Source organism: Cydia fagiglandana, chromosome Z (assembly GCF_963556715.1).
Source record: "Cydia fagiglandana chromosome Z, ilCydFagi1.1, whole genome shotgun sequence".
NCBI classification, from domain to species: Eukaryota; Metazoa; Arthropoda; class Insecta; order Lepidoptera; family Tortricidae; genus Cydia; species Cydia fagiglandana.
The window spans coordinates 39,297,453-39,324,901 of record NC_085959.1 but is presented as its reverse complement, the minus strand read 5'-3'; the positions used below and the strand labels follow the sequence as shown (position 1 = coordinate 39,324,901).

The window sequence follows — 27,449 nt, the reverse complement described above, 5'->3', positions numbered from 1 at the left end:
CTTAGTTTAGTTCAATTTTTAGCAAATTTTATGCTGTTCAGATTTCGTCGAAAATTTTGCATAAAAATAAAATCTAGGACTGATTGATAAGCACTTCGTTTGAAAAAAATTATAAGAGTTAATAGCGTCATCCGTTCTAGAGTTTTCACAGATGTTGTGATGTGTGTAATGTCGATGGGCCAGTGTGAGTACTAGTCGAAACCTATATTATTACCGAATTATGTACTTAGTATCAATAAAACACATGTAGAGAATGCCTTCTGGCATTAAGTCCGCCATTTGTACTCTTCATTTATTGTGCAATAAAGTTTAAATAAATAAATAAAACACCTTTTTATTCAATTGGACATCGCCTAAATATTTTAGAATGACCATATCTCCATCAAATCCGGTGTACTATGACGATGCAACTCGCAAATCGAAATGAACTCTCTCCCATTTAAATAAGGTCAAGTTTGGGTTAATAACGGCATTTAAGGGATCCTTTACCTGATGCTGTGACTGCGTAATAGAATAATGTCCTTAGTACAGGTTTTATTTGTCTAATGTCGATTCTATAGCGAAGTAAAACAAAGTCGAAATTTGAATAACAGTTGTGGTAGCACCCTAACGCCGGGTGCATATGCAGGTGTTCTTTCCTTTAGAATTTGGAACGTTTTGTTTATTCATAAAATTAAGCTGAGCTTGCGATTTTGGTTGAAACTGTTTTTCCGTTCGATATTTGGGTGGCTTATATTTAAATACATATGTATAATTTATAATTTTTATAAATTTATTATTAACTAAGTGCAACATGCACTTAGTAAATTTATTCAGTGGAAATAGTGTTAAATAATCCTCAAATCATCTATCAACTCTTTTTACTACAGACATAAAATAAATATCATAGGATTTATAGGACAATTTTACTATTTTACACCCGACCTAGTCCCACAGTTAGCTCAGGCTCTTGTTGTGGGTACTAGACGACGATACATATGAGTAAGCTTTAGAGTACAGTTACGAGGAATACCTACCATTGTCACTTAACTGATTATCCGTGAACCATATTACCAAGACGTAAGGTACACATTTGGTCAGTTCAGAGTGTTAGTGACTGACTCACCGTTCTTAGAAGTCGGAAATGGAGTTATGCGCAGTTTTTGTCATGTCGAAAGTCGAAATAAGTTGTCGCGATTGCTTAAAAGTTCCCACTGTACTTCGGAAAGTTTAAAAGTTCCTTTACACGACGATGATTTTGTCGTTTAAATCGGTTGTACCGCAACACTATTTAAAAATGCAGAAAACAGGCAACACACGAAATGTCATTTTAAAGGCTTCTACAGACGGTGCAACAAATGACATGCGGCTACATATAGTTGCCTACTAAGCAGGACGACGAAAATATCATAATTTGATCATAACTCTGAGGTAGCTTTTTTAGTACATAGGGTCATAGCGTCAGTTTACCGTCCAGTGCCTGTTTCCGTCCAAAGAATTGCGTATCATTTGAATATACAGTAGGGTGGTTCACGTTTGTATGGGAAAAATTCAAACTCTAGCTAGAAGAAGCGGCATCCTCTCATTTTGTTACACTTGTTCTGTTGACTAAATATGCTAAGTTTTGTAATCTTATCTCAACTACAAGGGGGTGCTCAAACACTTTGAAATTTTTCAAAGTTGTATGAAATTAAAAAAAATCAAGTTGTTACTTTTTTGAGTTTTATGTACGTAGTAGTTTTCACATTATTTGAAAGTGTGATTTAAAAGTTATTTGGTGAAAAACCATTTTTATTTCTATTTTTAATGATTTTTTTAGGTGAAATTTTAAAAATCTAACTTTTGAATAATTATAAAAAATAGGAATAAAAATGTTTTCCTACTTAAAAACTTATAAATCACATGTGCAAATAATGTGAAAACAAATACTTAAATAAAATTCTGAATAATAAATACTTGTTTTTTTTTGGTTTTCATACAACATACAAAATTTTTAAAGTGGTTGAGCACCCCCTTGTAGTTGAGATAAAATTACGAAACTTGGTGTATTTTATCAGCATAATAAGTGTAACAAAATAAGGGGGTGCCCCGTCGGAAAATAAAAAAAATTTTTTTTTGAACTACCCTAATATACAGGTATATATTCAAATTATACGCAATTCTGTAGCAACTACGCCAAGTGGACGGAAACAGGCACTGGACGGTAAACTGACGCAATGACCCTATATGTATATGTAAAATTACGCTTATATTGTATAGAATAAGAAACTCGATCTATGCACCAAATTTTATCGAAATATTAACCAAATAATTCGGCAGCACAATAAAAATCGGCACTTTTAGAAACTTTGTGTAGATCCATTGGGACCTAATTGTATGGCGGCACTTTACGAAGCCTCTCGCATGTGAACTTACGCAACTGACAAAAAGTACAAGTATTAATTGACTAGCGTGTGTTGATGGCGCAACGATAATGATGCCTTTGTGTGGCAACACTGACGCGGTTATTGAAACGTTGCTAATGTCTTTGTCAAAAAGAATTTTAATACAAGCTTTTAAAATAATGCACTGAATATCTTGCAAGTTTGGAGATAATGAGGAGTTAGTCTTGAAACGCGTTTGTCCAATATCCATTCTTTAGTCAACTCCCGGCCATGGTTGCCATATGTCCGGATTTGTCCGGACATGAGAAACGCGTTTGTCCAATATCCATTCTTTAGTCAACTCCCGGCTAGGGTTGCCATATGTCCGGATTTGTCCGGACATGAGAAACGCGTTTGTCCAATATCCATTCTTTAGTCAACTCCCGGCTAGGGTTGCCATATGTCCGGATTTGTCCGGACATGATTTCCGGTCCGGCTTTTGACCCTCTGTCCGGATTGCGGCCGGACTTGGCAAGTGTCCGGATTTTTAGGAATGAACTTATAAAATGAAAAAATTGTTTACGTGATATATTTATTACAAAGTTTACGCGCGCCGCCGGGGCGTCGTTCAAGCTACTCCAAATCTCTGTTACAAAAAATGACCGGATTTTTAGGGTGATGTCAGGATTTTTATCAGGACATTTAATTCTTCCATATGGCAACCCTACTCCCGGCTATCCGTTGTTTTGCGGCTATTTGTAAAGTTTAGCTAAGACCAACGACCGAACAACGTCATGGCAAACACATCATCACCTCATGCTCCTGTCCTCTTAAGACCCAAGCCAATTTTTGCGCTTTTGAATTTGCAACTTTCTTTTATTTGTAAAAGAGTTCATAACTCGAATTTAATTAGTACTTGTACAAGTACGCGGGGACTTACGAGGCTATAACTTACAGAGCACACTTTTGACATTGGGCAGAGAAAACAAAGGTTACGCTACAGCGTATTGTACGGAGTTAAGGGGCTAGTGGCCCACGAAAGGTTTTGGAATAAGGTAGGTACCTTAATGGGCGAATTTTTAAAGAAATGATGGTTTAGATTAGAGAGAAGAGGAAATGTCTGGATTTTCAGGCTGCAACGGGGACTTTCGTCAGAAAATTCCATTTCTTGATATGGCATCTCTACTGGCCCATATAAACCGTCCACCACCTCGACATCCTGTGTCGGACATCGGACAAGTCGGGACTTGTCAGCGTGTGAACGCCGCGATACGATAGCGCTATCAAGGTTAGGTTAACCGCAACTTATCTGTGTCCTGTCCTGTCCCGTTCCTGTTTCGTCCTAGGAGCGGTATTCCAATTTTAAAGTCTGTTACGGTTATAAAGAAAGAAAACAAATTGTATGACACGTCGTGTGAAAATCGACGGAAGGTACCTATGACATGACTGTCTCGCGTGGGTTTTTACCTTTTATCTCTTGATAAATTATGGGATTTTTTAATTTATTTATATAGTATGTCAATTAACTTTGTGTCTTATTTAATTTGAGCCTTTCTGTACTGACGGAAATGGCCTGCCAAACTAGTTTCTGAAGAACATTTACCTACTTACATATTACTTACAATAATAAACGCGTGCTGATCCAGAATATTAGTCATTAAATCAAAGAGCGTTATAATAAGCCACATGAAAGCCCTGTCTGGTCCTTATCCAGCTATAAAAGTACAGTTTACACTTCACTTTTAGCTCTCCACTATGTTTAGCTACCTGCTTTAAATTGTTTCTTTTTGTCATTCGAAAATAGCCTGTATTACACGCTAATTAGAGTTTAAAAAAATATGTTAAAAACAGTGGTTAAACAAAAGCGCACTTGATCCCATAGTGTAATCAGGACAATTAATTTTGAGCCTTATTTTAAAAGTTGCATAGTTGTTTTTGCCTACTAAGTGACAGTAGGACTAGATTGTACCTGAATTTTATTGGTACTAGAGACACTAAAGGACACCTGTTAAGTTCGCAGGTGGCGTTAAAATGACAAAAGACTTGAACATTGCGGTTTTTAACATTGTTACTTTAATGATTTCGATACAATATGTAATAAATATGTATTACTTACTTGTAAAAAAGTGCACGAGAAATGATTGGAACATAATTATTATGTGACATTTTCTATCAAAGGTAGTTGTCAACTGTCAATAAGGGAGCTACTGCCAATTGTTACTTGCTTGAATACATAAATTGTATAGTATGATGGCCTCTACAAACATCACTCATAAATATTTGCAAGCGATTTTCAATACATTTCGGCATTTAATGATCCGTTAATTTGTTGCTTCTACAGTCGGCAATTATCTAAAATCGCATGCCGTTTGTTGCAACGTCTGTAGAAGCCTTAATCAACATTTTTAAAATAGTGATGGGCTTAAACCGATATTAACCGAAAGATGTCTTCAAATCGTAGTCCTTTGACAAATTTTAAAAAACCGGGCAAGTGCGAGTCGGACTGGCGCACGAAGGGTTCCGTACCATAAAGCAAAAAAAAAAACGGAAAAAAATGCAAAAAGAAAACGGTCACCCATCCAAGTACTGACCCTGACCACGCCCGACGTTGCTTAACTTTGGTCAAAAATCACGTTTGCTGTATGGGAGCCCCACTTAAATCTTTATTTTATTCTGTTTTTAGTATTTGTTGTTATAGCGGCAACAGAAATACATCATCTGTGAAAATTTCAACTGTCTAGGAATAAATTACTATGCAAGGGGGGTCACTTAACTCTGCAACTTACTGTAGTTCATAACACAAAGTTCATAACTTTCATAAGCTTTGCAAAATATACTTTTAAAAAAACCGGGCAAGTGCGAGTCGGACTCGCGCACGAAGGGTTCCATACCATAATGCAAAAAAACAAAACAAAAAAAGCAAAAAATACGGTCACCCATCCAAGTACTGACCACTGACCACTCCCGACGTTGCTTAACTTTGGTCAAAAATCACGTTTGTTGTATGGGAGCCCCATTTAAATCTTTATTTTATTCTGTTTTTAGTATTTGTTCTTATAGCGGCAACAGAAATACATACATCATCTGTGAAAATTTCAACTCTCTAGCTATCACGGTTCGTGAGATACAGCCTGGTGACAGACAGACGGACGGACGGACAGCGAAGTCTTAGTAATAGGGTCCCGTTTTACCCTTTGGGTACGGAACCCTAAAAACTAAGCTAAGCCGGGCATTAGCTTAATGTTAAAGTGAATAATAAAATATCATACTCAATGTCTTTCCTCTAATAAAAATACAATTATGAAAAGATACGGTTAATTCGCTTTTCTTCAGTTTAGGGTAAACCTGTTCTGCTACGAGCAGTGCCGGATTTAGACAATTGCCGCCCGTAAGCTATGCCGATTTTGCCGCCCCTATCCACTTAGTTTTTATAAATAATGTACCTAAATGTAAACGCGAGCGTAGCGAGCGCGAAATTTTTTCGATAGAAATAGCGCAATTTGGTAGAAAATGGTACATTTTAGGGTTCCGTACTTCAAAACGGAGCCCATATAGGATCACTATGTTGTCCGCCCAGACGTCTATATCAAGGGTCTTGACATCAATATAAAGGGTCTTGACATGACATAGGGCGGCAAAATCGATAAAATTCTGGTCAACCCTATCTGAACACCAAATAAAATACTTTTTTGCCCAAATTTGCCGCCCTTAAAATCTGCCGCCCTAGGCTTCAGCCTACTCAGCCTAGTGGTAAATCCGGCACTGGCTACGAGACATACTAGTATATGACAGCGTTTTACACAAAAATAAAACGCTAATTAAATAACTTACCCTATTCGGAACCTAATAATAATATTGAGAATGGCAACCCTGTTGTCGGTCGTATTGTCCTTTTCTAGCATATACGTCCCTCTCTCTCCCACACTCCCACCACACAGCAGTTTGCTTTTTGGCGGTTGTCGCAAAAACAAATTTCCAACTCATTGTCTCAAAATTACACCAGGCAGGATTAAAACTTTAGGTTCCGAATAGGGTAAGTTATTTAATTAGCGTTTTATTTTTGTGTAAAACGCTGTCATTAAACAACTGTACCGCTATTCGGAACCTAATAATAATATTGAGACGTGTTTGTTATCGCCTGGTGGTGGGAAGACGCCAAGCCAATGTGATTATACATGTACTTATTATGTATATGTAATATTATTATATTATGAGTGTTTAATTAATTATGCAGTACACCCTTTATTTTAACACCTGTGAGGAGAGAGGTATTTAGTAAAGCATACAATTTGATATTCCATTATATTATGATTATGATACTAACTTAACATTTTGTATACGTACTTAATGTACTTATAAATGTTCAAAAAGAATAAGTGAGTCACCACAAGGGTGCTATACTTAATTACTTAAATGTAGGTATGTGAAAACTAGGTAAAAGAAGATGTGATAAGTCAGTCTACTCTTCAAAGAGCATACAACATCTGTTATAAGGAGTAATGTAATTCAAGTATGAAAAGATAAAAATAATAACGTACTAGAGTAGTTTTTATTTATAAGTCGCAATTCTTATCAAATTTGATAATAATTATCTATAATAGTAAAGTAAGCAGTTGCAGGAATATAACAAGGACAGGACCTTTCTTATTTCCAGAATCCCTCGGGATTAGGTAGACGAATATTTTAATTATTCGTTATATCACTATCACCACAAACAGAGTTAATAAAATTAGGTACTTATTCAAATGTCATAGGGAATCACTAAATTTATTTAATGACTGTAAGCCATATACTTGGTTATAGGTTATAGTTATAGCTATAAAATGCATTTAACCCTTTTATATGCTTTACTAACGAGAACGCAAGTCACTGTACATACATAAATAAACCTTACTTAAAAGTGTGAAGGTTAGGTACTATGAGAGCTTAAGCCACAACACTCATTGTTCACTGCGCTGTGGCACTAGTTATGACGCTTTGTGGTGTTCTTGTGTAGAATTGCCACAGAACTTTATCAATAATATTTGCAGAGTCATTCTAATTAAATTCATGTTTAGCTATCATAACCTTAATTTTACTCAATAATTTGTATATATGTAGTAAGAGTAGTTTCTTAGTGGTTTACTTTATCTGGTGCCTACTGGTAGACATAAGCCTTAAAACTTTATTGGTTCTGACCGCTAAAGTGGCTTAATTTCTGTAAACTATTCATAGACATTGCTTAATTCTGAATATTCAGTTTTCTCTATTCAGTGTGTAAATTATAAGGAATCAGATACTTAATTCGAAACCCTAGCTCATCGCATAGGTGCTTTTAACCGAAATACAAATTTATGTGCTTATTTCGTGATTTTACATTATTTGCTGTGGGAAACCAGGGGGTTCCCGACCATTTGCCGGGCGCCTGTGGCCCCAAAGCCAACAGCGCAGAGGCCCTTTAAGAGGGACCTATTTTATCCAATGCTAGAATCAACACTTTGTCGAATCTATTAGATATTTAGGTATACTTATCCTCCTTATGAACTAAGGATAATTGTTACTTGTTTATATTTCAATAATAGCAAGATTGTAAATTATTTTATATTCTGAAATATAATATTACTTAATTTGGGCCAGTGTACTTTTGTATACTATATCTCTGGCCTACTACCTACTATATAGGTTAGTCTAATAACATCCCGCCTCCTGGGAGGCAATATACAGAGTTCTTGGATATATATTCACGATATCGCTAAGTGTGTGGATCTAGTTTTCCGACACTTGACTGCATGAAATTATTGTGTACATTTTTTACAGGTCTCGAGCAAGAAGGGTACCTATATATAGGTTGAGGTCCTTAACTTGTGGATTTGGTAATAGGAGCAAGACACAGACGGGGTGTAAATTAATTGATCCTCCATGTTTCAAGAGATTCATGTGCATTGATGCCTTCAAGTTACACTGTACAGACAGACTATATAACTCTTTTGCAGAGTTTTGCCAACATATTATAATAAATGACTGCATTTGTTTGGGTGTACTTGTTCCGCGACAAAAACATATTTATATATATTACAATGTATTTTTGAAAAGTACTCGCCTTTCAAAATAGCTTCGCCTTTTCGCAAGGCTTGCTGCTGTTTCACATTGTGCAAAGCAAACAGTATCGCAATGCTATAATTTTGTATAAATTGAGAACTAGAGGGTCATGCCCTAGACGTGACCGCCCAGAAGTTATACTAGAATCGTTCGTGCAAACCATTAAGTCACTGTTTATTAAAAACCTTATGACTGGGTACATTACATTCCACGGTGGGTACATTTGTTAAACGTATAGTATCAAACTATGACGAATAATGTTAAGTGAATTAAGTGATAACAATATTTGGTCCGTGCATAGAAGCACGTGCCTTTGAGATTAGTGCATGGGTAGTTTAAAATAAACTTAATCTGTGCATAGGAGCACTTACGATCAAGGTGGTTCGAATCCTCAAGGTTCACAAGGCAGACATAAGGGTGTAAAATAAATCATTCATAAACGCCCCGTTAGGTCAGTTTTGTACATTTTTATTTCCAACATGCTTGTGCAGCACATGACAATTCTCCTATACCATGCCAGTCAGGGATATAATAATTAAATAGGTACCTAACCTTGGTTATGTCGTGTACCTACATAGGTAGGTACTCGTAAAAATGTTAACTGAAAGATTAGTGCTCTCGAGGCAAATATAATTTATATTAATTTCTAGTCTGTCATAGCAGGCATAGACTTCAAAGGTTTTTAGATATTCATAGGGCCGCTAAACGGAACCCTTTGTACACCTTGAGCAGGCGGTTTGTGCTCTTGTAATTTTATTTTCACACCATCAGTGATATTAAACATAGCTTATTTCAGAATTGAACCGTAAGCTATGTTGTGTCGTGAGCGTAAGTGAGCCTGATTTAATTAGAGTCCACAGATTATCTGGACCTTGGAGGGTTGACCACACCTTATTCTAAATATCAATATTCTGTCTGGGCTTATGGTCGAATTTAGGTGACTAAATCTCTTAGTATTATCTATGCCACCAACGTTATGAGGCTTAGCGTCTCTAGACCACAATTTTATATTAGGGTGCAAAGATTTTTTCATCTTTAAAATAAAAATGAGTCGAGATAGGCCTGGAATCTTAGGTTATTTCATATCTATTATATTATAATTTTAGAAATGTTAATTATTCCAATTTTGAGTTTAGCCAATAGGGTGTCCGGGACCCTTAAAATAGATTGGTAAACAAAAATGAAACCTCGAATAACGAAGCCTATTTCGACTGATTTTTACCCAGAACATTATTTTGTTAGAACCCTTTTCACTTGTCCTTTGTCCAGAAGGAGGTATTTACATATTCATCTTTGTTATATTTTTATGATTGTGGCCTACTCGCTCGCCTGTGTTATGACCATATCATTTCATTTCTGACATGCCTTGCGCAGGCTTATATAGGTTGTAATATCATCATCAGTAACTTGACATCAGTTTGTGAATGAATCAAAGATTCTTTGGCACACCTTACGCAGGTGGAAACATGGCAGCCTTGCGCAGGCTTAAATAGGTACACAACATATTGGTATCATCACAAATAACTTGACGTTAGTTTGTGACTGAATAAAAGATTCTCTTAGGCACACCTTACGCAGGTGGAACCATAGTCCATAACAGACATAGCTTAAGAATATCATTCAAATGAAGTTTATGTTTATGGGTAATATTCCCTTAGTTGCGAGTTCTTCGCTCGACAAGGGGAAAGGATTTACTTTAATAGGCACTTTTAGAAAGTGTCATTCACGGTGACGAGATTTGCCATGACTAAACTTTAACTCTACAGTTAGCGAATATAATTTGAAATTATGAAGCAAACCATGCGTCTTCGTCAATGAATCAATCTAAACATTCCCATATTGTTAATGCCCTTTCAAGTCACAGGCTTCCGATTTTATTTAAAACGTTTACAAGTGTAGGTACTATTTATGTAGGTAGGTAGGTAGGCTTAAAGAACCGTCTTGTATGTACCTATAGTTACATATAGAATGAATAATCAAGTTATTCAAATCCAAAATAATACAAGCACATATAGCAACTACATGCAAGAGTTCTTTTAAGCTGTTAGTACCTGTTATTTATTTAAAGAGATACCTATCTACCTACATTTTAACCATTTTTTTTTTTTTTTCAAAATCTAAGATCTAGTTGGAGAGATGTAAATTGATAAGGAGTGAAATACTTAAGGATTTCCATGTCATTCTTGCGCAGAGCCATGCTAATATATCTCTTTATCTAGTCAGACTTAAGTTTACGTACTGCCGAAGTACTCACTTTCCACAAAAATAAATGCAATTCTTGCGATGTAGGTTTGTTCGTTACCTTGTGTCCCTCAGAGCGGAAATAGAAGCCCCGCGAAGCGGGGCTTCGTCGACTCCTAAGCGGGTACACGTTATTTATCAGCAAGTTTATTACCAAAAATGCAATATTATATTTAACCCGGAACGGGATAAACCGACAAGTTGCTGATAGATACTTGGACAGATAAACCCTACACGTCTATAAGCTTCTACCTTAATACGTAGGATCTACGTAACACGTATTAACTATCCGATCCTTTCGTATTCGAAAACACAAATCACTTGAAAACTGAAGGGTATGCCTCCACACATCACCATTTAAGTGTTATACCTAATTTCAACAGTTATTATAGACACACAAAGATTTAAAGTAATAAGTAATAAGACTCTGAAGAGACTTAATGTAGGTATAATATTAATTAAATTCTAATGGTGACAAGTGCACGCTTTACCAGCTCGATGTGTTTTCTACCATTATGTGTTTTAGTATTTTCATTAGCATAGCCACGGTGCGCGCAGGCAGCCTTTGAAAACTTACACATTACTATTCCGGATCGTTTTTATTTGCTAGATAGTTTAACGGACACTAAATTTAATTATTTATTTCGAACGGCAAAAGCCGTTAGAAACTGTTTTTCAATATAGTCAGCTAAACTGGGGTACAATTCAAAAACTCACCAGCAGTTTAGCTTCACGACCTTCCAGATGGAAAAACAGCAAGCCAATGAGTTGGAAATTTGTTTTTGCGACAACCGCCAAAAAGCAAACTGCTGTGTGGTGGGAGTGTGGGAGAGAGAGGGACGTATATGCTAGAAAAGGACAATACGACCGACAACAGGGTTGCCATTCTCAATATTATTATTAGGTTCCGAATAGCGGTACAGTTGTTTAATTATATATTATCATTTATATCCTTCTAGTTAAGACCGAATAGAAAGTTTATTAAATGTCAATAATTATACAGGGTGATTCATGAGACGTGAGCAGGACTAATCCTGCACACTCAGTAACTGATAATTAATGGATCACCGTCGTATTTAGGTGAAACAACGACCCTTTTCCTATTTTTAACTTTTTGGCGAGGGCAAATTTAATTCTCTACAATCATGGTTACCCTACAAGACCTAATTAATAAACATAAAACCTCTTTAACCGTAATGACAGCATTTTGATTACGAAGAAAATAAACTGTCAAACTTGAGTGAGATACGAGTTTTCAAAAGTAACCAGACCGTGATGACAGTGATGACATTCAATTTGACACAGAATATCGGTAGTTTAGTATTCTAATTTTAGGGTGACCATGCATGTCGTGAATAAATTGTTTTTTTTTTCAACACGAGTAGAAAATTAACGTTAATCTCACTAATACTGATACGAAACAGTTGCTTATAATTTACAAAATGCGCAGTCTTAGTCCTGCTCACGTCTCCTGAATCACCCTGTATTTAGATATGAAACTTAATGTCTTTAATTTGTGTATAAACGAAAACCTGTATATTTAAATTGTCATACATTCAATGCGTTCAAACAGACACGCAAAAAGTTAATACCCTTCGCAGACTTTACGCGCTAGTTAACAGAAAGTTGATATTTTAATCCAATTAATGTCCATGTGTGTGTTCGTTATATATAGTTCGTTTTTTTTAGCATTAGAAATAAGGTAAACAATCTTGATGTGTCTTTTAATTGAAAAACACATTTTAAAAATAAGTTACGGCAAATATGTAACAATTATGAATCTAATACGATCATTTATATTCTTCTGCTTTCATAAGTAATAGTTTTTGATTTTTAAAAAGCGTTTTTCAATTAAAAGACCTGTCAAGATCGCTTACCTTCTTGCAAGTTCTTTCTAATGCTAAAAAAAACGAACTATAGCAATATATTAATAACGTGTGTTTATAATTATAACGAATGACAGGTCGAAACTAAAAAACCGGGCAAGTGCGAGTCGGACTCGCGCACGAAGGGTTCCGTACCATAATGCAAAAAAAAACGGAAAAAATGCAAAAAAAACGGAAAAAATGCAAAAAAAAACGGTCACCCATCCAAGTACTGACCCCGCCCGACGTTGCTCAACTTCGGTCAAAAATCACATTTGTTGTATGGGAGCCCCACTTAAATCTTTATTTTATTTGGTTTTTAGTATATGTTGTTATAGCGGCAACAGAAATACATCATCTGTGAAAATTTCAACTGTCTGGCTATCACGGTTCGTGACGTGAGATACAGCCCGGTAACAGACGGACGGACGGACGGACAGCAGGGTCTTAGTAATAGGGTCCCGTTTTACCCTTTGGCTACGGAACCCTAAAAAAAGATATGTTTATTAAGTTTTTGGCAAAAATTATATTTTTGGTACAAGCTATAACCGCTGACTGTACTTTTCTTACCACAGGCAACTAATGCTCATCCAGACAATTCTAAAAACCCCAAACACAATTAGGTTTCGTTGTTTTATCACATAGTTCCTGATGGCCACCTCCAGTCTCCATCATCAGATCAGCTCGATGACACCATAATGCATTGTCACCCGACTTACGTAGGTACATGCAAAATTTCAGCTCAATCGGAAGCCGGGAAGTGGATCAAATTTAACTTGCATGATTTGATTACACACAGACAACGGTCAGGTGAAAGTAAATAAAACCTTGCAAAAAGATATGTTTAAAAACACTGTAAGGTATTTATATACCTATAATCTATAATTACCTGCCTAAGCGCCACTTGCACCATCCCACTAACTCGGGGTTAAGCGGTTAAACCGTTAACCAAGTGTCAAATTGTACTGGAAACCATGGAAATCCAGGTTTACCCGTTTAACCCCGGGTTAGTGGATTGAGTAAAGATGCGAATGTTGCGGATTTTCCAAAAAGTTACGTATAGTAAGAATTCGGAAATGTAATATTTCTTTTCGAAGTTCATTTTGTAAATGGAATAATGTATTTCGAAACCCATACAAAAATACGGGACTTTCTGAATATTTCTATTGGAAATATCTTCAGTTCGGAAACTTTCAAATCAGTGTTTGGCTGTTCCACCGACAAGAGCTAGGCTCTTAAGAACAATGATGATGATGATGATGTCCATCCATACCCAGTCAGTGTGGAATTCCATTAAAATAAACAATTTTATTGTGAATTTTATACATATAGTACTTAATATGTACTTTGGTGATCTGACACCCTATTCAAGTTATCTAATGTCTAAGCTACTGAAGATAGCAATTATGCTCATACGTGTGCATTTTGCAATAGTGAACGACAAAGATATGTATACATTTTTCGCCTTATTGCAAAGGAGTAAAGTGTATACATGTTTATGAAGACGCTTCACGATGTCGCATATTATTATGTTGCGTACCATAATTATATAGGTCACGTATCATATTAGGTTATTCTTGGAATAAAATGTTTACATTGTCACAAAATGCGAAGCTTTCTGTTTCATTTTACGCTTTCTACACCCATCTTTATTGTTTTTAAAGAAATGATCTGGATGCGAGTTCCTTAAGCCACTTTATAAATATAGTCTGCGGTTTTTTTAAGATAACCAACTGTTAGTACCTACCTCTAGCGGCTAGGAAGCATTAATCAATAGAATTAATCGATTCCTAACTCGTACTATCGATTATAGATTAAATACTCCATCGGTTTAAAAACGATTCCCATTCAGAAAGTGACCGACCAGTGCGCTGTAGAATAAAAATCGAGCTGCGTATTCCGTACAACTTGACTGATTCACTCCCTAAAATTAGATATTAAATAATTATTCGTTAATGTAATACAAATAGGGTTCAATTTTCGGAGTTGTCACGATTTCAAACTGCATATTTTTAATTAGTTAACCAAATTACTAATGCTGTTGGGAATCTCAAAGATCAATTACTCTAATATTAAATAGAATTACATACGGTTTAATTTTGGATCATTAGTAGTTTAGTAACCGCAGAGATAAGTTTGCACTATGTGGGAGTGTTGGGAAAGACATTCGATACCGAACTTAGTCCAGTTTAAAAGCCCAATAATTAAGTTAAAGAGACATGTATTGGTTTAGTTTTTAGTTAATTTTAATATCGAGTTTCATTAGTTTAAGTAGACTTTCTCCATTTAGGATCTTACGCAAGGAAAAGGTAAAAATACCTACCTAGCACATACAGGTTATAATTTATTTAGTTTATGACAATGTAAACTGTAGGTACTTAGCAAAGTTGCCGTGGAACATAATTGTTACAGATATATTTATACATAAGTACATGAAACTTCACAATGTCTATTTAAAATATAACTATGATTCGATATATAAAGTGAAGGTATAAAGTTTAACAGACCTCGCTTCACCTATCCTAAAGGACGAAATGACTGGTTTTTCGAAAAAAAATGTTTTAATGGGCCTCTACTATCATCGTGCAAAGCGGCTTGCTTTCCTCCTAAAGTGCAGCTTTTGGGCAAAAAAGCTTCATAACCAGTAAGACTATTAAGGTCAACACTCAACACAATCTTCATAAAAATTTGATTAGAAATGCTAACAAAATCTGTCTTACCTATGTACCTATTTGTTTACATCATTTACTATTTCTATTGAACTGCACTTTACTTATAGGTAAAAAAAACTTAGCTAAAGCCCCTCTTGTCTATGTCAGTATAAAGTATTCTTGTAGACGTTCAATATGACATTTGTAATACGACATTACGGAGGATTTTTACCTACAAATGTTACTTCTACACAGACCAGATAACTTTTTAAAGCATAACCTAAAAGCCACGTAGCCACTCAAAAACGCCCAGAGCTGTTTCCAAGTTATTCCAAAGTTAAAAACCACGTTTCGATCCAGAATGACAACCGAGACCGGCGCGCGAGTTGATCCCAAACCGGTTACCCTCTCCCAACCCCCTAATCGACTATCAACCTTAGCATGTTACATTCAAAGTCGAAATTACACTGATTCGTTCCGAGTATGAATGCCTAACCTTCAAGTGAAATTGGACTTTGCAGTAATACAGTTAAAGTTGTTTTTTGAACGGAAGCGCGTGCGCATGGATGTTTATTTAGTAACGTATGCATGCACAAGTGGGTATCTGTCGGTTGTGCGTTTACTTTACTTGTCACGGAGCTGGGGTGGAAATTTTTAGGGTGAAGCTAGATGCTTGTTATGATTTTAGCTTGTATGCTAAATAATAATAAAAACAAGCCAAGTGTGATGTACACTCAAGCTCCAAAAGTTCTCTATCTTTAGATCCACCACAGTATTTTTACATTTGATGACCTGTACAGTCAACGTCGAAGATATGTTTACACTTTTCCCTAATTACAAAGGAGTAAAGTGCAAAAGTAGAAGTTTACACTACTATGATATTTATATCTTTGACGTCGACTGTACCTACATTTTTTCCGGTGATCCCAGTAATCCGGACAGTCTATTTTGCGAAAATGTACAGCAAAAGAGTATAATTCTGATATTTTTAGTGTTTCATCAATACTTTTCATTCGTTTGCTAATTAACAATTCTCCTATCTAGACACGCGGCAGCGTGTCAAGCCAAGTTCAAGCAAAGGAACTGGCTAGCCAGCGCCAAGTGTAATTGTATTTACTGGAACTAGATATGAGCGCCGCGCCGGCGCGCCACCGCCGCCGACAAAATTTTCGCGCCGCCGCCGCCGACACTACGCTATCGGCGTGGCATCGGCGTGACCTTGTTAGATAATACTACTTTCAGAATCAGATAATATATATTTTATCTAGTTTAAATCTTTAACGGGCCAGTCTTAATAGCTTATAGACATTCAAAAGGTATTTTAGGTCCATATAATTCAAAAATATCGATGGAAAATTCAAACTTTTTTGTTTGGTAACCGCGCTACTAATGTTAGGGCAACGAAATGACTAATTTTGCTAGCTAGCTAGCTCATCCGTCATTCACCGCTAATTTAACCATTGCAAGCATGGTTGAATGTCTTTAAAAGCTGTAAAGGGGGGTTCATTTCAGATATTAAGTGCTTTCACGCCCAAAGGTGGCCATTGGCCGCTATCTGAACCTCCAAGTTTTCGGCCCTATTTGGAGCCTAAATGTTGGTTCTTCTCCGATCTTAGCTCCAGGTCTTTAACACTATGGCCTCGGTCTTTATCGGCCTTCGAACTTGCTTACACTGGACTAATAGCATTCCAAGCACTGCTCTCTTGCAGCTAGGCCTTCGGCCTCGCACAGAAGCGCGCCGTAGTCGGCACTCCGCGCATTCGGCCGTCAGCCAAGCTCACGCTTGGTGTTTGATTCTAAGCTGTAAGCTTACCTGCAGCTCAGCATCTGGCCTCGCATGGGAAGGTGCCGGAATCAGGTCTTCGGTGTTAGGTGGATCTCGGCCTTGGGCCTCACTTTTTGACATAATTCGGTTTGTTGGGTCGATATTGGTTAATGATGGAGCTTAATTTTCCTCACTCCGGCTCTTTGGACTGTCGACCAGACGTTTCCCTGATATAGTCAATCCGCTACTTTTTAGTTAGCACAAAAGATAAGGGCCACGCAAAGATCTTCCGGCCAGGACCTCGCCAAGCTTAAGACTGCCTCTGATGCTGCGCGATATCGTTTATACTATATAAAAAAAAATCGTCCCTTTATTCAATACATTTTGCTTCAAATTGAAAAATGCACTTATTTTATCACTTTCTTATAGCAAAAACATGTATTTTCGGTAAAATTTTGGTTTGAATTATTTTTTCATTAATCAAAGGTGTTTCAAGGCCACGCCGCCGATTCGCCGCCGCCGCCGACCGATTTTGACCGGCGCGCCGCCGCCGGCTAAATGCCTATCGGCGCTCATATCTAACTGGAACATAGTTTGTCATAGGACTGTCTTATTTCAAACATAGACAGAGATAATCATACTATCCTTGTCTTATGCTAGTACTCGCACCCAAAGGAAAAGAATGAGTACCTATAGTTTTTTGTTCTTATTTACTGACAAATTTGGTTTGACCAACTATATTTACCCCCTTATTCATAAACGCGCTACAAGCTTAATTTAGCTAATAATCGTTTGTCTTTATCTGTCATTTTGACTTATGCATTTAAAAGAAAGGGATAAAACATAATTTAAGTAAATCAGTCCCGTAAAGTTTTATAAATAAGGGAGTTAGTATTTACTGGGGGTTAATGTGGAGAAGTAACATACAGATGGAGTTACTTTCGCATTTACAATATATTATCAGCAGGGATAGACATTACAAGGGCAGTATCGCAGTGAACTACGCAGTGGGCTGCAGACAGAGTTGGGCAAAATGTAATCGACTGACGATTAACGATTAAAATTAACCGACTTAATCGCGAGCAACGATTAAAAGTGACGATTAATTAATTTTAGTCGAAAATCTCCGACTAATATTGTCACGATTAAATTAATCGTCGACTAATTACTGGCGATTAATTTTTTTAATCGATTAATTAGTTCGATTAATTTTTTCTCGATTAATTTTAGCAATAAATATAGTCTTTTTAACCGACTTTAAAAAAAGAACGAGGTGCCTAATTCGTCTGAAACATTTATAAATAATATAAGTAACAGACGAATTTTTATGTATGTTCACTTGGAGACTATTAATTTCGACCGTCATCGAATTTTATTTTTGTTAGAAAAGGGATGTTTTAGAGTTCGTTCCATTTTGTTATCAATAAAATACTGAAATCGCTATAGGCATACCTAAAGCAAAATTATAATTTTTTTAAACAAACACGTGCATTTGCTCTCGAAAGGTACTTACTATTGTGCGAATTATATAGACCGGCTGACGAAGATATAATAATGGCATTTTAAGGTCTGTAGGCAATTTTTTTGTTAAAGGTTGTTTTTATCTCGGGTTATGTTGACAGTTCTTAAGGTCGTATAACAATGGCAAATTATGGATAAACGGATTGTTATCTATTTTGGAATTTCTAGTCCTATGTAAACAATAAAACAAACCTACAAAGAGTACGTATGCTTAGTATTTTATGTCACTGTATTATATGCCACGTGTTATTAGTTTCTCAACTTACCCAGGTGTTTAACCCTTAAATGCACGATTTTGTCTTTTTGCCGGAAATTAATATATGTATCACATAATTGTTTCCTGAAAATGGTAAAAAAAATATAGCATCGATTTTTACTGCGAAATCAGTGTTGGAAGTTGCATAGGTTAAATCATATTTTATGTAAATATATAATTACATACTAGTAAGAGATATAGGAAAAATCTTACTGCCATCAGAAAGGTATACTATTTGTGATATTCCTATGATAAATTCTTGAAATATAAAATTATTACAAACCCCGAAAAATGTGCCCAAAATCACGTACTAAAAATCATCAACTTCCGGGTTTTTCCAAGTTTTTCGACATTTCGTCTCAAAACAAATGTATATTTTATAAATTAAAATACTTTAAGTAAGAATCCGGAATATGGATTAGTTTTACTATTTAAATAATATACAGGAACAAATAGAATTTGTCTAATTATGCATAAAATATTATGTTTATGTTGTGTAGGCTGCATGCATCACTATTCACTAAGCATTATTATAGTAACCAATGTAACCATCTTATATTATTGAAGCACAGTTATAACACTGGAATGGTTTTTAATGTGTACGCAAGAAGTTTTGATTTTTAGTTACATACAAAAATGACCACCTGTCTACTTTCAATCGAGAGTTAATCGAGAAATTTAATCGATTAATATTAAGATTAATTCAATTTCAATCGTACGTTAGGTCGACTAAATTAATCGCGATTAAATTAATCGCCGATTAATTTTGACGATTAACTTTTTTAATCGATTGATTAGTCGATTAAAAAGTTAATCGATTAATGCCCATCTCTGGCTGCAGATAACAGTGTACTAAATAGCTTATCAGGATAGCCTATAAATAAAGGTCTAGAATCTAGATCTACGGCCGTAGTCGAAGCCCTAGCTTGTTGCGCTATAGGGTTGCTAAATTAATTTTTGTATAAAAAGATTAAAAAGTGCCTTGGTTACATTTTATTATTTATATGTTTTTTCATGCCTCGGGTCGAGGTATTTGCATAATATAATATGTATATCTATAGTTGAGGTCAAAGATATGTTTACACTTTTTGCCTTATCACAAAGGAGTAGGGTGCAATAGTGTAAACATATTTTTGACGTTGACTGTTACCTACGCAAGTTTAGTTGATGTTCCACAGTTTTAGAAGCGATTTTAATACAGCTGTTTTGAACACTTTATGGTTTTCAACATTTTACCAAACACCTAGGAGTAAAACCCATAGTAGTCAACATTTCTGCTAACAAATTCGATGTTTGTAAAGCAAGGCAAAAAAATAACAGATTTCTAACGTAGGTATAGAAATAAAATACGGAAATGGAAGTATTTTAAGTGCTCCTTATGTAGGTATGCGTGTAACCTGTATATATAGATACATAATATCATTCAATAACGCCATAATAGGGTATTTGACTGTATTTAAAATAAATTACTTTACCCTTTGCATGAAATAAAGCATCACAAGATTAATACAGAAACGTACACAGCAGTTATTTTTAGACACAATTTTTATTTTAAAACCCGTACAAAAATATAAAACTATAATTTGATTGTAACGTCATATGCCAGTGTTTCATATATACTTGGTCAAGCAGATCTTGTCAGTAGAAAAAGGCGGCAAATTTGAAAAATGTAGGCGCGAAGGGATATCGCCTCATGGAAAATTTGAATTTCGCGCCTTTTTCTACTGACAAGATTTGGTTGACCAGCTATAAATTCAGTTCGAAAAGAGACTGATTTCACTAGTAGTCCAACACCCTATTGATAAGCAGCACCAAGATACTGCCAACCCTAGATCCTACTTAGACACTTAACACAGCGCAGATTGATTTGTGAATTTGTAAGTTCCAACAGGATGGGCCGCTACTTAGTGCTTTAACGCAGCCTCTGTTAAAGAGGATCTGAACTTAAAGATAACTTTAAGTTCAATGCATTTCAGAAATGAGTTCCAGTAGCAAAAAAAGTAAATCTGTACAATTATTGTTCAGTGTTGCAGAATCCTCCTACCCCCGGCAATCTTTTTACTCTCAGGAGAGACGCCCCGAATAGTGAATTAAGTACTATGCAAGGAATAAATGACTATGCAAGGGGGGTCACTTAACTCTGCAACTTACTGTAGTTACACACAAAGTTCATAACTTTCATAAGCTTTGCAAACTATACTTTTAAAAAAACCGGGCAAGTGCGAGTCGGACTCGCGCACGAAGGGTTCCATACCATAATGCAAAAAAAAAAACAAAAAAAAGCAAAAAAAAACAAGTCACCCATCCAAGTACTGACCACTCCCGACGTTGCTTAACTTTGGTCAAAAATCACGTTTGTTGTATGGGAGCCCCATTTAAATCTTTATTTTATTCTGTTTTTAGTATTTGTTGTTATAGCGGCAACAGAAATACATACATCATCTGTGAAAATTTCAACTCTCTAGCTATCACGGTTCGTGAGATACAGCCTGGTGACAGACGGACGGACGGACGTACGGACGGGCAACGAAGTCTTAGTAATAGGGTCCCGTTTTACCCTTTGGGTACGGAACCCTAAAAACCAGTCATTGAGTTGTGGAAACCTGCCTATCGACAAGAACAGCCCAGTTTTTAGTTTCTGAGATCTGGATAATTCCAAACAATTAGCAGTGGAGTATCCATAGAACTCAATTCCTATTGGCTTGCTGAGAGACAATTGAATACACAAATAAAATTTGCCTAATTTAGCTCCTGATTTCTTACAGACAGATATAATTTAGGTTCAAGATGAGTAATAATTTAGGTACCTACTATTTGTGAGAGAATTGCGAAAAAATTGTACATAATTAATTTGTAGTTAAGAAAGAAGCAGTGATTAGTCTTAAGTAATTTTTTTCATTTGTGTTAGGAAAATTAACCATTTAGATAGTATTGTAATTATTATACTTAATTTATACACATAATAGTTTATATTACATATGCTTAAACACTTTCATGCATACTATACTTACATAAAAATGGCTTAATTATAGTAACACAATGGAATCAATTAACTTTTGACTAATTACAGGTCCTTAAAACTATGTCAATTTTTTTTGCAGTTTACTAATAGTAACGTATTCATATACATATTATGTAAACAGTAAGTTACATATCTTTTTCCATTTAATTGAATAAAAATAACAATAAGTACAGTAAGTTTTTGCAACTTGTCTTAGTTTAATTGGGTACCTATACACTGTACAGCACTGATTTAGGGATGGGCAAAACCTATTTATTAGATTAATAGACATTATGAAAATACAAAAATCGATTAATTGAAGGTTACAAAACACCGATTAACATGCCTGGACTACAATGAAGTACATTATTTTATTTACGTCAGAATTCACTTATGTATAGAACATAAACTTAAGCATTTATCTCAAATATTTCAATGGCCCTTACACCATACTTTATTTTACTCTACTTTATTTACACCTCTTTAAAGGTACCTACATAGATACTTTCGCGAACTACACGGACGCATAAAACTCACACAATTTATGCAATTAACCATTTTCGTAATATTCTCAAACAATAGCCACACTTTCGCATGAGAACGAAACGCTTCTCAGACTATACTTCTGCAAACTTTGCTTTGCTGGCCGTGACGGCGCTGGCGTCTAACGGTGCACGCGAAATCACTATTCAGCGGCGTAAGTTCTACTTTTTGCCACCAGCATTAACAAAATTGTCAAGCTAAAGCTCTTACAACTTTTAAATGCACTCGTCGAAGACTTTATTGCCTATTAATTAGGGTTTAATTTTACATGCATGATCTAGCAATTCTAGTATGTCTCATGCAGTGTTACAATGTAACGTAGTAATAAACTTCTGAACAATATTTTTTGCATAACGCCCGCATGTGCACGACCTGAAAAAAGAACCAAAAAATTTATGGCGCACCGTAATTCACCGTATTCGCCGAATAGTAAATTAATTTTTATGTTTATGATATATAATATTCTTCCCATGAGAGTAAAAAATAATTTCATTAACCTGATTAAAAGTTTTTGGCATTTAAGTAACCAATTAGACATTTTTCGAATGTTTCTACAAATAAATTCAGCAGTGGTAGGCATTTAGCTAATACGCACAAATATGTCCAGTCCAGGCCCAATTGGAACACATCGCCATTTACGAAGTCTGAACCAAGTTAGCCATTTTCGTCGGGCCTAGTCAAGTTCTTATGTGTTTAGCCTTTTTGGGAAGTTGAGGTTAGGTACCTAATACCTACGTAAAGAGCAGGGCTTCGTTAATAATAGTGCGAAACTTGATTCATCATAAATGGAGAGAAATTACTAGGCAATTTCATTTCATATTTTTTTTTTCTTACGCATAATAAATAATATTGCATTAATTTTTATGATTTACTTTACAATGAAATTGTATGGTAGGTATTATACGCGAAGTTACCTACTTTTATCTAGGGATGTGACAAGATTGGTTTTGCTAAGTTGTACCAAAAAATATCACGTACCGGTTGTAAAAAAACATAATCCTCGAAATATAATTAAATATTATTTAAATCGAAAAAAGGAAACCGAATCATTCATTAATGTGAACAGTCTTGATTCAAAAAAATCCACAACTTAAGCCAAAGCTATTTCATACCTAGTCCTAAAAAATCTACGTAAAAAAATTACAAAAAAAAATGTTTTTATAGGGTAAGTATTCATTTTTGTCCTACAGTACAAATTAAGCCCTATCAAGGGATAAAATAACAATTATGTACATGTATACATAACACACCTATCTAACCGAAATAACCGAATAGAATGATTGGACGTAACGCGAACTACGCATAGGACAATCGGGAGGTACTTACTCGTAACTGTACAAATAAGGCGAACTATTGCAATTGCCTACTCATTTACTGGATATTAGCGATAGAGAACTGACAATAGTAAAATATGCAACTTTATGTTTACTATGGATACCTACAGTAAATCGCAATTTAAGAGCCGTTAACGAAATGTAGGTAGGTACGAGTATATCACAGGAATCACAGGATTTATACAATAGCCCGATGATACTGCTACTTTGTTTACTAATCCTTATCACTCAGCAAAAGGTGATGATACGAAACTAGAGAAAACGATCCGAAACATAGATAGAAACAAATGGACTGTGTCTAATTCGAACTAGTTTCAATATTTATTAGCTAATGTCATCGCTCCCTTAATCGAAACGAGATGCAATCCTTTAGCTTGTCTTCTCTCTCCGTCACTTATGTTTTTGGAATAGGTACATATTTACGGTATCCCAGTAGGTACATAGTAATGTAAGATATTCTTTTACTCTAACAATGACAGTTTTGGGTGAAAGGATCAATTGAAAATTTCACCTTAGCACTGTTCAGAATATGCAAACGCCTCTGAGCACCGGAGACAGTATCAATGTACCAACACTTCTCAGAACACGACGCCTCAACACACTAAAAGCATAACACTGGTAATTTGTCGCCACCATACGCCAATTTAAAATCTACCACGAAGCCTATAAGGGTCATAACTCCATGAGTTCTCTGAACCAACACACTGACCACTTGTATTGTCGCCATCAGATATATCGGAGCGGCCGAGGTGCTCAAAATATCTGAACACGCACTCTAGCGCCTTGACAATAGAGGCGTGTTTAGATATTTGTGAGCACCTTGGCCGCTCCGATATATCTGATGGCGACTGTTTTTAGAGTTCATGCAAATTCGACACCTAAACTTTTAAGGATAGGGGTGCTAATTCCGTGCATTGGATGAAGTATTACTCATGTTTTAGTTAAGATTTATACGCGACACTGCAGTCAATTGAAGAGACAATTGGACATTAATTCCGCTTATAAAAGTGGAGCGGCCATGTTTATTAAACATCGTGACATCTGCAATTCGAGTACGATCAATTTAATCGATTAAATTGCTTAAATAGCGTAACAAACTTATTATGCCCGAAGTCAACGAACGGCAAACGCTAATAAATGCTTAATATTTAACAGTTTTGGGTACGTTCCGATAACTTAATGGTACATTTAGGATTCTGACCATTTGACCAATGCAATGCTAATTGCAAGAGCGGTTAGTAGCAGGCAATCGTAGCGGGAGGATAAGCAGACATACGTATGCTGTATTCGATGTTAATTAGAACTGTATTAATAGACTATAGTACATATCTGTATGTGATATGAATTGTAATTAATTGTTGGTAGTAAAAGGCATTCTGCCTTTTGAACAACAGACCAGATTCACTAGCTACTTGTTCAAAAGGTTTAACTATGAAATAAATGGGTCATTTATTCTCTCGCCACGCAGATTAGGTAGAAATACTTTTTGAACAGTTTCTGACAGTTTAGCAAATCAACTTATTTAAAGGGTTACACATTTTATAATCAGGTAGATAGGAAAAACACGAAACGGCCGCTGTCATGTTTATTTCCTGATTTTGTGATTGAGGCTGTTCTAGAAATTATTTCAGTAGTTAATCGCTGATGCTAGAGAAAAAAAAAAACAATCGCTAATGCAATTTTTCTGGACAGACCATTCTGCCACTAAAAAGCGGCAAATTCAAAACTATGAACCCAGAATCAGTGTTGGCCGAAAATTAATGCGAATTGAAAATGCTGGCCATTAACCATTATAAATTGAATCGTAAACTGTAATCGTCCGTTACGGTTTAAGCTTCAATTTATAATGGTTAATGGCCACCATTTTCAATTCGCATTAACTTTCGGCCAACACTGCCCAGAATCATCTTCAATTATACGCTTTTTTCTAGTGACAGAAAAGGTTAGCCAGACTGGGTGTCTACCAGAACCGGTGCAAAAGTCTTGTGTCAACAAATAACACGTTAAACTAAATGGGTACATGACGACGGCAGACTTTGCCACTGGCTCGGATAAACTTGCAGTACTTACCGGATTACTTAATATTCCATCGTGGAGATCATAAAATTACAATTTCAAATGCTTCTGAAACAGAGTAGGGACACAGAAATTTCGAAACTACACCCAATATGAATCGTAAGTCGCAACTTTCCCTTAAAACACACGAAATGTGTTGTTTGATCAATATTTAAGTCGTCTGCCAGGGCTCTGAGGAGTGAATACCAACTAGATGGGTTTTGTTATAATTTGTATGCGACTAGTTGGTCGATGTCGTGGTTACTATGTGAGGAATTAAGCTGTGTTTTTGGTCTAAAATTAGGTGGTGTTCGGGTTTTCCATTAATTGTTCAGCTTTTACAAGCATATAAATGACAAATCTACGTTTATTTGGCATTGTTCCGATTCAATTCACGACATCCCATTAAAATTTGGAAAAACCTAGCAGAGGTATGTATTAACTGTTATAAAACCATGTAAAGATTGAATGAAGTTGCATTGATAGATATTACGTTGTTAATTTGTCTGAAAACCTAATGTAGACCGTTCCCACGCTATTTAACGTGTACCCACCACTCGCTTGGCCAGCACCAACAATCATTAACTAATTTGGTAAACAACAACAATGTACACAACACAATAAAATAGTTAATTAAAATGAGACCAGCGTAGGTACATCGTGGTTAAACCGAAGACACACAATGAGCACACGTACGTAATAAACATAACAAGCCTTTATGAGAAATTAAATAAATACGCGGCAATATTGTTGAATATTTTCGTTACATTTCAAGAAAGGCTTGTTACGTGTATGTACCAAAAAAATCGGTACATTTAAATGAACGGAAATCACTATTGTACAATAATGTAACAATGAAATGAATGAAGTCGCTCAATAACATACATTGCGAGTGCGGTAGTTATATTTTAAACCCATCAGGTTTTTAGCAAATATATCAGCACAAGGACAACTAAGCACTAATCATCTTCAATGGATTTAAAATATAAAATGGCATGAGAATAAACGATGATAAAAGTCGCAGAGCTTTGTCGAGTAATTTATGTACCAAAAAGCATATTAACACAACATAAGCTAACGGTACTTAGTACCGATTAGGTAACAATTGAAATCGGTTAACATATTGTTATGCGTTTCCCAGCCCTATTAACTGCCTAGGTCTGAAAGCTCGAAACTAGTGCTAGCATCAAATGGCGATTATGTAGCGTTATAAAAACGCTATGCCACTTCACTCTAGTTTTTAGATACTCGTTCCTCAAGTCAGACTGTGAGAACCAAATCATTATCCGACCGGTTCAGTGGGCCGAGAGCGCACCTAGGTGCGCAAGAGCTTTGGCGACTACCCGCCTTGGCCGCTTGCGCAGCGCTTTCAAAAGCTCTCAAAAGTTTTGTAAACTAACTAATACTTAATTTAACCACTCACCTTCGGCCTCCTGTATGCTCAAAGCTCCCAGAAGGAAGCACAGCACCAGAAATTGAATCCCATAATCCGGTATAAAGTTTCTAGACCACATTTTGTAACACAACATTACACATGGACCACTCACATTTGTTTTAATACGGTCAACACCACTGTAATCACTCACGGTATGAGAAACAGGCACTTCATTTTGTTTTTAGATAGTTTTGGGACTGTTATTTATAAGTAAAGGACATTTTAGCGGTAAAAAAACGGGTCCGGTATATACGTCCGACCGACTCGTGCGCAGCCGCGTCCCGCTCGCGTCTGACGGCGCTTTGTTCACAGACACACACCGTACGGTAATCAAAATGGCGGCCGCTGCGCCTGTGTGCGTG

General features: G+C 36.0%; 1 protein-coding gene across 1 annotated transcript in view; it reads right to left on the bottom strand.

Moving 5' to 3' along the window:
* Positions 1–27,416, bottom strand: part of LOC134678433 (neurogenic locus Notch protein) — a 171,351-nt gene extending 143,935 nt beyond the window's left edge. The window contains exon 1 of the mRNA XM_063537009.1: positions 27,076–27,416. Within this exon, the coding sequence (XP_063393079.1) occupies positions 27,076–27,181 (106 nt within the window). The 5' untranslated portion in view covers positions 27,182–27,416. The remainder of the gene's footprint in view (positions 1–27,075) is intronic.
* Between the last annotated feature and the right edge of the window lie 33 nt (positions 27,417–27,449).